This window comes from Miscanthus floridulus, chromosome 5 (assembly GCF_019320115.1).
Source record: "Miscanthus floridulus cultivar M001 chromosome 5, ASM1932011v1, whole genome shotgun sequence".
In the NCBI taxonomy this organism is placed as follows: domain Eukaryota; kingdom Viridiplantae; phylum Streptophyta; class Magnoliopsida; order Poales; family Poaceae; genus Miscanthus; species Miscanthus floridulus.
This window is the reverse complement of record NC_089584.1, coordinates 5,350,355-5,362,621: the sequence shown is the minus strand read 5'-3', so window position 1 is coordinate 5,362,621 and position 12,267 is coordinate 5,350,355. Positions and strand designations below refer to the sequence as shown.

The 12,267-nt window shown below is 43.5% G+C and overlaps 1 protein-coding gene and 1 pseudogene across 1 annotated transcript; both read right to left on the bottom strand.

Moving 5' to 3' along the window:
* Nucleotides 1–4,292: 4,292 nt before the first annotated feature.
* LOC136451403 (uncharacterized) lies at nt 4,293–5,149 on the bottom strand. Its single transcript, XM_066452107.1, has one exon. It carries the CDS (start codon nt 5,046–5,048, stop codon nt 4,527–4,529), a length of 522 nt encoding a protein of 173 aa, XP_066308204.1. The 5' UTR covers nt 5,049–5,149; the 3' UTR covers nt 4,293–4,526.
* A 2,501-nt stretch (nt 5,150–7,650) lies between these two features.
* LOC136451402 (peptide chain release factor APG3, chloroplastic-like) lies at nt 7,651–9,429 on the bottom strand (annotated as a pseudogene).
* Nucleotides 9,430–12,267: the final 2,838 nt, after the last annotated feature.

Here is a 12,267-nt window from a genome sequence, read left to right as displayed (position 1 = left end):
TTCATGAGCCATTTTTCTCACTACCTACTGTTGCTGCACCAATAGTACAAGACACTGTGGTGCCAGCACCTGTTGTTATCCTGCCTATGGCAACCATGAATGATGACGAGGAACCTGTGCCTCAGGATCCTATAGAACCTATTGCCACACATGAGGGGGAGCAACAACAGCCTCAAATAGAAAATGTGCCAATTGAGGAGGCCCCTAGAAGGTCTCAAAGAGTTAGAAAATCAGCTATTCCTGCTGATTATGAAGTGTACAACACTGAAGAATTTCAAATGGAGGATGATCCCACCTCATTTGAAGAAGCGATGAAAAGTGATCATTCATCAAAGTGGCTTGAGGCCATGGAAGATGAGATGAGATCAATGAATGCAAATAAAGTTTGGGATTTGGAAATAATTCCTAAAGGAGCTAAAACAGTAGACTGTAAATGGGTCTACAAAACAAAACTTGACTCTCAAGGGAATATAGAGAGATATAAAGCCCGATTTGTGGCAAAAGGCTTTACACAAAGAGAAGGGATTGATTACAATGAGACCTTTTCTCCAGTCTCATGTAAGGATTCCTTTAGAATTATAATGGCATTAGTGGCACATTACGATTTGGAATTACATCAGATGGATGTAAAGACGGCATTTCTCAACGGAGACTTAAAGGAAAATATTTACATGGCACAACCGAAAGGTTTTGTCATGGAAGAAAAAGAACGTTTGGGATGCCACCTAAAGAAATCCATTTATGGATTAAAACAAGCTTCAAGACAGTGGTACTTGAAGTTTGATCAGACAATAAAGAATTTTGGGTTTAAAGATAATGTTGAGGACAATTGTGTCTACGCAAAGTTTAAGAATGGGAAGTTTATCTTCCTTGTCTTGTATGTGGATGATATCTTACTTGCTAGTAGTGATGTCAGTCTACTACTGGAAACAAAGAAGTTTTTGTCCTCAAAATTTGATATGAAAGATCTTGGTGAAGCTTCGTTCGTTCTAGGGATCGAGATTCACCAAGATAGAAGTAAAGGGGTATTAGGACTGTCACAAAAGGCATACATAGAAAAAGTCTTAAAGAAATTCAGTATGCACAAATGTAGTCCCTCACCTACTCCTATAGTCAAGGGCGACAGATATGGGTATTTTCAATGCCCCAGGAACCAATATGAGATCGATCAAATGAAAGTGGTTCCATATGCTTCAGCTGTCGGAAGCTTGCAATATGCTCAAGTGTGTACGCGCCCTGACTTGGCATTTGTTACCGGGTTACTTGGCAGATTCCAGAGCAATCCTGGAATAGAACACTGGAAATTGGTAAAGAAAGTCTTGCGTTATTTGCAAGGAACGAAAGGCCTCATGATGACGTATAGAAGATCCGATTCACTCCATATAGTGGGATATTCAGATTCTGATTATGCGGGAGATAATAGAAAATCCACGTCTAGATATGTGTTTACTCTCGTAGGAGGAGCTATTTCATGAAAAAGCTCAAAGCAAACCATCACTACATCGTCCACAATGTATGCTGAGTTTGTAGCGTGTTATGAGGCAACGGGGCAGATGAACTGGCTAAAGAAGTTCATACCCGGTTTGAAGGTGGTTGACGACATCAATAGACCACTGAAGTTATACTGCAATAATAATCCAATAGTACAGTATGCTCACAACAATAGGTCAAGTGGTGCTGCCAAACACATTGACATAAAATATTATGTTGTGAAGGATAAAGTCCGGGATCAAATAATAAGTTTTGAGCATATAAGTACCGAAAAGATGCTCACGGATCTGCTTACAAAAGGCTTACCACCCAACGTGTTCAGAGAACATGTAGCCGGCATGGATTTAAAGGAAAGTCTATGATTCCTGGACTATAAAGGGCCCAAAAGTTAAAGTAACTATTTCAGATCAGAGACGTGCATTGTAGCTGTTAAATCTATCAACGATTGACCGTGACGATGAGACATGCTCTATGCATCATCTGTGAAGAAATGAGTAAGGATAAAATGATTGAAGTTTAAAGTTTAAAGATAAAAGTAATAGTGAGATCAAGGGGGAGAATGTTAGATTGATCTCCTAACCAACGGCTTATTGGGCCTTGGTCACGCGCCCTGATCGGGGGCGCCCAACCCTACATGGTTGGTGGGCCCCGTCGCACTGCGCTATATAAAGAGGTGGGGGCCGGCGGCTCAAAGCACGAGGTTCGCCGTGAGCCGCAAACCCCACCGACAAACCCTAGACCGATCTAAGAGGGCGCGCAGCCAGCGACAGGAAGCTTCGCTGGCCCTCGCCGTCGTCACTGCTACGCCCCGTCTGCACTGCATCGACGTCCGTGCAACCTCTACTCCAACCATCGCTGCCCGTGAGTAGACTTCACCGACGAAGCTGATGGAGGCCTCTGGATCCACTCCCTCTGGGATCTCAGGTTCGACACATTCTCCTTTCTCTAGATAGCTTTCTAGGTCTACAGCGTTATCGTTGTCTACTGCTCTTGATGTCTACCCTCTAGACCGACTGCTAGATAATTCTAGAAAGATAACACTGCTTGGTCTCTATTGCCGGCCGTCTGTGTCAAATTCTTGTTATCCTATTAACTACCTGACAGCTATACATATCCGCAACGTGTGAATCGATAGAACTCAATTAAAGTGAACTGACTGGATTTTGTTTTCGCTCAATATTTAAAGGCGAAATAGCCATATTCATCCTTAAACTTTCATCCAAAGCTCAAATTCGTCCTTCAACTATCAAAATGGTCGGTTTAGTCCTCGAATTTGCAATTTCAGTCCGATTTCATTCTCTGTCTGATGCCGTCTTCCACACAGAAGATCACTCCGTCCGCACAGTTCTATTGGGAGACCAAAAAAGGTGATTGAAGACTTTGCATCCATGAATCACAGCTTGACACGGTTGTGTTTGCATTCAGATGGACAATGGGATGATATGTACAGTGATTGACAAAGGTTGCGAAAAGAAATATGTAAACTTATGCATGGTAGGGATGAAAACGGATCGGATCGGAGCTGATAATGGCTTCCCCATATCCTAATCCATTTTTTATTAGATTCGGAGCGGATAAGATATTATACGGATTCGGATGCGAATACGGATTTTTTAGATGTCGAAAATGATACGGATTTGGACTGGTGATGGAGCGGAAGCGGACTTTTTTAAGTCGGATAATATGTGCTTACGTGTTATTTTTTATGATGAGAAACAATTCATTAACCAAAGTCATAAAGCGGCAATACCACACGGAATAATCACCATCAATCCACCACTTCGATTTAAGAGCTCACAAAATGAATACAAGTTCTCAGTTTAAATTTAAGAGTATAAAACAAGTGTGTAAAAAATAAATATTCTTAATTTGGCAAAACTTTACCTTCACTCTTTGCCGTGTACTAGTCCTCCACTTTGGTAGATGATAATTCTTTTGTCTCCTGTAATTTCAATGTACCAACCTATAGTTGACGAGCTTTGTTTGTGGACTTCAATATAATAATGCTTGTGTCATGGGCCAGGCTGACTTGTATTCTTGCTGCTTGGGCTCCTTAAAATATTCCAATTATCCTATTATAAGCGTCGCGCATTCAATTATCGGTTAATCTATATCCGTCGGATTTTGCCAATTCCATATCCAACACCTCATCCGCATATAATCGGGTTCGGATTATCCGTATCCGCATGGATATTAAAAACACTTCTCCATATCCATAAAATTCGGATTCGGAGCGGATCAGAGCAGAGGGTTATCTATACCACTGGTGCTTTTGCATTGTAAGTGGTTGTAGGCCTGTGGATAATCATGTAGTGATTTTTGAAATCAAATGATTTTTGAAATCTAATTATAGTACCGACTTTCCATGACTTGGTGCCTGATTTCACTGGTTCTGAAGGGTCTTTCTTTCTATTTTTGGGTGGGCGCCCTCGCATTTTCTTCACTCTAGGAGGCAATGGCTTTGGATTTGGAGATACAGGCCATGCTTACTCATGCTCCACGGGTTCCAGCACATGCTGATATGTCCAGAGACTTGCCAAAATCTGCAAGTGTGTTGTCTCATCTCAAAGTGTGTTAACGGAGTGAGCTACTATGGCAGACGACGTCCGACAGAGGACGAGATTGAACCAAAATTGCAAATTCAAGGACTAAACCGGCCCTTTTAATAGTTGAGGGACGAATTTGAGCTTTGGATGAAAGTTTAAGGACGAATATGGCTATTTCGCCGTATTTAAAAAAGGATCAATCTTGAAACTGGTTAGCTGATGAGTACTAAAAAAACACCCCGTGACACAATTCCAAGGATGGACAGTGGATACTCGTTTTCCATTCATAAAACACAGTAAATTCAAGCAGGTAGCAGGGGGTACAAACATCATTATTCAGGAGACAGGACAGGTATTAGCAATTACAGCTACTACAGCAAGGAGAGTACAACCACAAGTGAAGGGTCTGTTCGGCTGATACCGTCGACTGAAACTGTTTCTTCGTTGCGAGAGAAAAATGCCCAAAAGCTCTCTGACGCTGCCGCCACCTCACTTGCTGGCAGCAGCCTTACCGGCGGTGACGGCCTCCTTATTACCGTTGGCGGCGGCGGGGGCGTCCTTGGGCTTGGCCGCCGCGTCGGCGGCGCCTTCCTTGGCGAAGGCGGAGACGGGGAAGGTCCTGCCTAGGCCGGTGGGCGTCTTGAAGGTGATGTTGGACTGGTCGTCCTTGTGGACGAACATGTCGGAGAGGGTGACCCAGATGAGGAGCTCCTTGGTCTTGACCCCGGTCATGCGCTTCATCCTCCGGTCCTCGACGAAGGCGGTGACCTCGGCGGCGTACGAGACCTGGCGGCCGATCTGGCGGAACGTGTGCGTGAGCGCCTTCTTCTGGCGCAGCCACACGAAGCCCGTGGCGCGGTTGTAGCCCACCTCCTCCATGTCCGCCAGCGGCAGCAGACCCAGCGGGAGGTGCGCCTCCGCCAGCAGCTCCGTCGACTTCTCCGCGCACAGCGCCGCGCCGCTGTACACCTCCGCGCCCGCGCGGTGCGCCTCGATGGCCTGCGAACCCATCGGGGATTGAGGGGGATTCGGGATTCCGGCGAGGTGGAGGTGCAAGGGAATGGAAGGCAATGCTGAGGTGAGGCGGCGAGGCTGGATTGGATCGCTGCAGAGCCTGCTGTGGAGGAACGGGATTTATAGAAGGAAAGGGAGGGGAGGACTGGGTCGGCACTCGGCAGCAGGCTTCCCGTCCGCCCGTCGGAGTCGGCGAGGGGCGGTTGCCGGTTGGGGCGCTGCGGGGATCAGTTAAAACGGGTTCAGTTAATGCACTGAGGGGTGTTTGGTTCGAGCCGCTAAACTTTAAACTTTAATAGCTATTAAACAATTTAATTTCTTTTAGTAACTTCAGAGTTATTAGAGATGACTAAAGCTTTTTTAATAGTTTTTTATCATAGCGTTTGATTAAAAAATTACTAAAGTAACTAAAAGCTACTAAATTTAGTAGCTATTAGACGAACCAGGCCCTGAGTGCGAGCCGGCGGCCTCGCCGTGGCCCGTGGCGGGCGATGCGACGTGGGTGCAGAGCCTGAGGTCCAGTTTAGTTCCTCCCAAAATGCCAAATTTTTCAAGATTCCCCATCACATCGAATCTTTAGACGCATGCATGAAGTATTAAATATAAATAAAAAATAAAACTAATTACACAGTTTAGACGAAATCCATGAGATGAATCTTTTAAGCATAATTAGACTATGATTAGACACTAATTACCAAATAACAACGAAAATGCTACGGTGTCATTTTGCCAAAAATTTCGGCATCTAAACAGGCCCTGATTCGCTGTGAGCGAAATGGCTAAAAAGTACGGCAAACAGGGTGTGTTGGTGAGTTCACAGCTGATGGGCAACGTTGCAAGACCAGGAGGAGTCCTCAGGACCATCTTTTGATTGATTTTGTACCACGAAAAGGTGAAGAAATTCAAATTAAAGTTGTCGGTTCTTTCGGGAGTTTTAACGTGGCTTCGGCGGAGGCCGGAGCTCTTGGGTCTTGGCACTTGGCTGGTGCCTGGCCGCGTGCGAATTTTGGATGGATTTTGTACCACGAGGTTGGCTGGCGGGCGCGCGGCAGTGCAGTGCGCGGTGCAAAAGGACGGCGTCATGTGCCAATCAGCCTGTTCGGGAGGCCGTATTGTATCGTGGATTATTTACTGCTGGCTAGTTTGGTGTGAGAGAAAAACACTGTTTCTGGCTGGAAATTTACGATCGTTTACGAGCAAGCGAACAGGCTGATGATGGCAGTGATTTGCGGCAGCTTTCAGCTACCGACACCGCGAGCTACTGCTGTCTACTCCGACGACTCTACTCTCTCTAGCCCTAGCCGTGGCTGATGATGGCAGTGATTTGCGGCAGCTTTCAGCTACCGACACCGCGAGCTACTGCTGTCTACTCCGACGACTCTACTCTCTCTAGCCCTAGCCGTGTCTTGCCTTTCAACTGCAGTGCGTGGCCGGTTGGCTTTGACTGTCACGGCGCGATGGTTTATGGCCCAACCAAGGCGACGCGCATTCATGGCGCGCTAGCGCTGTGTCCCAACTCCCAACGGTGCCACCCGCCAGGGACGTGTCGTCGTCCGCCTGCGGCTGCGGCCTTTCTGAGCTCAGGACGAGGAAGGAGGGCAGCAGCAGACAGGCACGCATGGTGGATTGGTGGCCGTGGCCCGTGGCTGGCGGGGGTCAGTCGGTTCAGTTCACTTCACGCGTCACCGCCCCCATTGGCGTCTGTCGTCGTCGGACGCCTTGGTGGACGAACCCCGGATGCGTCAGGCACTCGCCCACGGATCCGGGGCACCCGGCGTCGACGATGACGATGACAACGAGGGGCTTGGCAAGTTGGCAGCAGCCATGGCGGCGCCGGAGACGGATGAACGTGGCGTTCGGCGAAATGCCGGTGGTGAACGGGGGTGGACAGACACAAGGCAGAGGCTAAATGTGCAGGCAACAGCGACCAGGTGACCAGCGAACTAGCGAAGCATGTTATGAAGTCTTCAGAGATTGTGTTGTACAAGGGCTTAAGGCATATAGGAGTAATAAAGTATGTTTTTCTTCTCAGAATTGTACAATAAACTTTAGGTTGTGAACTTGGGATCCAAGCTCAAACCCTTGTCAAAGTGAGTCTGTCTGCGTTGCAAGGTGAACTGAATTTTTGCAAATTTGTTAACCAGAATGTGCAACGTTTTTCATTAAGACATGGATGGGGAAAATGGACAGCCGGTAATCTACTTAACACATGGCTATAGCTTTCTTCATAAATGGATATTTGCATATTTTTAGCTTGAAAAATTACACGGTGGGAACAAAAAAATTTCACGGAACAACATACCTAAAAGGTTAAAATGCAGTAAATTGTAAAATATTAGAGCAGTTGAACTGTACATACCATTATATTTTCTAATACTGAAAAATCTGCTGCCGTCAAGGAAGCTGAGATGCATGGGTATGTTCTACTTTGGCGTAGTCATGACCTGATGACCATGTGGACCACAGAAAAATTTCCTATGTGGAGTTCATTTTATCGGTTTCTTCATGTACAACTATCAATACATCTTTATCAGTTTGAACACATCATGAGTTTCACGATTCTGTTTGATGACCTGATCTCAACGACGAATTGCCTGAATCATACGTGCATTGCACCTACAGAACTGGCCATTTCCAAGAGCTCCTGCTGCTCCATATTGTCGCAGAAGATTGTAGATGTTTGAATGACAAATGAAATTGTTACATGAATTCATGTTATTACATCATCTGTGCTTTAATAATTGCGTGTTGCCACATTTACATACTTTTTTTTCTCAAGTAATATACCTGAACAGCCGATTCGATGTCTCCTAAAAGGAAGCCGGTCAGTTCAAAGTTCATCTTTAACCGATGGTCTGTCACTCTGTTATCCTGTGACCAAAACACCTCTATTTCACTATACATATATAAATGTTGGAGACATGAACATGCATTTATAAAGCATAAGAAGAGCTCCTTCAAAAGAACAGAGAAATAAAAGACAACAACGTAAACATGAGAAAACAACATAAACAGTCCTAGGTGATAGATGTCCTGCTACCTTGTAATTGTACGTCTTTATCTTCTCAGATCGAGCACCAGTACCAACCTTCAGTTGAACATGTATTAGTAACATTGAACAGAGGGGATTACATAATCTTTCATGATGGCCAACTCTATTTCCTACACAAACTGAAGGCAACTAGCTTTTGTTCTCTTATCATGGTTTATTTTTTTGTGAATTTCAACAGGATATTATACTTTCTAATAAATGTCTACTACACTGCTACTGTGTATTGAATTTGAGCATTTATAATCTGCAAGACAGTTTTTTGTTTGATTTCAATTGGACACAACAGCCATGACCTTTGGAAGATGCGATGCTTAAATAAGAATCGACAACATACCTGCAATTTCCTCTGGTTTTCTTATTGATTCTTGTTGCTCCCTTAATTTTATCTCATAGCTGTAATGTTCATGGTACATACATTGTATATAAGGAGTGGTAAAAGATTACATAAGGATGACCATGTATTATATTGGGTACAATATATAACTTGGCAACAATATATTCCCTCTACTTTGAATTAAGGGATTTCTAAAACTAGAATTTACACTGTAATTATGGTCCTCTCATCAAAGGACATGTTTAGAAGCAAAATAGCTGAGGTGATAGAAAAATATAGAGAAACATAATTCATAGTTTTAAAAGCTATAACAACTTACAGTTTTGCTCTCAACAATTGAAATGCCCGCTCTTTGTTCTGTAGCTGTGATCCCTCTTCTGTACTTCCTGTAGGCTTGTGAATAAGATTAACAGTCGTCTCCACCTTGTTAACATTCTGCCCTGCATTGATTGAAATGTTAGAAGATGCCCAGTTGTAAGGGAGCAATACAGAAAACCCAGTAATCTACTACGACATAACACAATATGCAAAGTGATATTACCTCCAGCTCCACCAGATCTTGCTGTTTTAAGCTCAATATCTTTTTGATCAATAACCACATCAACTTCATCGGCGTACTATGCCATTGAAACAACATTAGGCGTCTCAGAAGAAGAGGGAATTCATGTCATAAAATAAAACTTCACACAAATGTCAAAATGGTCCACCTCTGGCATAATAGCTACAGTTGCTGTTGACGCATGAACATGGCCCATAGTCTCTGTCTGGGGAACACGGTGTACACCTGACTCAAACTTCAATTTACTATAGATTTGTTTCCCCTTGACCTCCATCACGTATGTCTTGTATCCACCCATTTCTGCCTGAAAGGGACAGCTTGTGAGCAGTGTTTTTCTTATTCAATAGTCAGGTTAAGGTTGCAAGTACATACTTCTGAGCTGAGAAACCGGCTTAAACTTCCAGTTGTTGCGCTCACAGTATTTCTGAAACATGCGTGCCTACAGAAAGCCATTGGCATATTTAGTAGTGGATTCTGTGATCAAATTTGCAGATATTACACACGTATATCAGAAGTATAACTGCTATAATGACAATAGAAAAATGAACTAAGAAGAGCTTATATTCCAAAAAAGAAAATCGAAATCCTACTTGCACATTCATTATTTATTCTAGGTTATTTTTCCAAATAAACATCAAGGTCTGTGTGTCCAGCTTTAGTACTCTACTATTTGAACAAAATGAAAAACAGCTATATCTCATTTGCTAAATTGCACTCAATTGGAATAAAATCATCATCTACCTACAAGGTCACCAGCTTAAATTCCAGCTTCGTCACCACCAGCACCTGCTCTTACTGCAGAAACAAAGAAAGACAGTTCTCAGTTTCCAAACATGAATGAAAAAAAAAACTTGTACAGCAAGACGTTGAATACTCATGGGATTGCCATATAACTAGGTTGAAATGTACAACTGAGAAATGGAGAGAGGTACCTTCAAGTAAGATGTTGCGTGAATCTAGAGGATCACTTGGAAGCAGTAGTAACTAACATGAGGAAATAAGAGCGGATGAGAGGCACTTCAAAATGTCTAGTGTATGCTTTCTCCAATGAAATACAGAAACAGGCATTGTAGAATGCATAAAGTTAAACAGAATGTCCAGAACTTCTGTAGCTATTGTGCATAGTGTTATGTCCTATTCACCTTTAATTTTTCTTCAAGCTCTGCAAGCTAGTTAGATAGATCCTGGAGCTCAGCAGCTATCATCTCTGACATATCATGGTCATCTTCGTTTTCTTTTTGCACAGCTATGATGTTGCAAAGGAAAAAAAAAAGCTAGTGAGAGTCTAGTATTTTCTCACAGGCACAAGAAATACCATAGTGAGTAAGCCAAATAGCTGATCCAGTTCAGATTTTTTTTTTTGATAAGTGGACCGAGGGGGAGAGAGTCCCCCACCTGAATTATATTTATAAGGTGGCTCTCAAAGCCTAATGTTTGGAATACATTGTTTACAATTTCTCTCTTGACTTTTACATTGGTGATATGGTCTTGAACGTAATTAGTGTGGTGGGAGTGAGAAGGCAAGTAGATAGGATTATCTTAGTCAAGCTTGTCATTGGTGATATGGTCTTGAACATAATTAGTGCGTATGCCCTCCAAGTAGGCCTCGACGAGAGTGCTAAGAGACAGTTCTGGGAAGACTTAGATGGCCTGATTAGAGCTGTACCTAGTAGTGAGAAACTTTTTATAGGAGGAGATCTTAATGGGCATGTAGGTACTACAAGCGCAGGTTTCGATACAGTTCATGGAGGTTTTGGGTATGGCAGTAGGAATCAGGAGGGGGAGGAAGTTCTAGACTTCGCAGTAGCTTTTGACCTGATAATAGCAAACACTTTCTTTAGAAAGAGAGAATCTCATCTAGTGACCTTCAGTAGCGGACAACACTCTAGCCAGATTGACTTTGTCCTCACAAGAAGAAAGGACAAACGAGCATACTTGAGTTGCAAGGTAATACCAGGGGAGTGTGTTGTTTCTCAACATAAGCTTTTGGTGGCAGACTTTCGTTTTCATGTGCGTGTTCGTAGGGATAAACAAGTTAAGATTGAAAGAACAAAGTGGTGGAAACTGAAAGGGGAGACATCAGAGGTATTCAGGGAAAGGGTTATCAAAGAAGGCTCTTGGAAGGAAGAAGATGACATAAACAACATGTGGGAGAAGATGGCAACCAACATTCGGAAGGTGGCCTCAGAGGTGTGTGGAGTAACCAAATAAAGTGGAGGTGAGGCTAAAGATACTTGGTGGTGGAACGAGAAAGTCCAAAGGGCTATTAAAGAGAAGAAAGAGTGCTATAGACGCTTGTACCATGACAGGAGTGTAGACAACATAGAGAAGTACAAGGTGGCAAAGAAGACTGCAAAGCGAGCTGTAAGTGTGGCAAAGGGTAGAGCGTACGAGGATATTTACCAACGTTTGAGTATGAAGAAAGGAGAGAAGGACATTTATAGGATGGCTAGGGTTCGTGAGAGAAAGACAAGGGACTTCAACCAAGTTAAGTGCATTAAGGATAAAAGAGAGCATCTCTTGGTGAAGGAGGATGAGATCCGACATCGATGGCAAGAGTATTTTGATAAATTGTTCAATGGTGAGAATACGGACACAACCTTTTAGTTGGATGACTCTTTTGATGACACCAATAGGCGTTTTGTGCGGAGAATCCAAGAATCTAAGGTCAAAGAGGCGTTGAAAAGAATGAAAGGAGGTAAGGCGATGGGACCAGATGGTATCCCAATCGAGGTGTGAAGATGCCTCGGGGACATAGCTATAGTATGGCTAACCAAGCTGTTCAACCATATTTTTCGATCAAACAAGATGTCTGATGAGTGGAGGAGAAGTATATTGGTACCGATCTACAAGAATAAAGGGAATATTCAAAGTTGTACTAATTACCGAGGAATTAAGTTGATGAGCCATACTATGAATCTATGAGAGAGAGTTATCGAGCATCGCTTGAGAGCAATAACGCGGGTCTCGATGAACCAATTTAGTTTCATGCCCGGAAGGTCAACCATGGAAGCCATTTTCTTAATAAGACAAGTTATGGAACGGTATAGGGAGAAGAAGAATGACCTACATATGGTTTTTATTGACTTGGAGAAGGCCTATGATAAAATACCAAGGAATATTATGTGGTGGGCTTTGGACAAACATAAAGTCCCAACGAAGTACGTCGGGCTCATTAAGGACACGTACACTAATATTGTGACTAGAGTTCGAACAAGTGATGGGGACACGGATGACTTTCCGATTAGGATAGAACTACATCAAGGGTTAG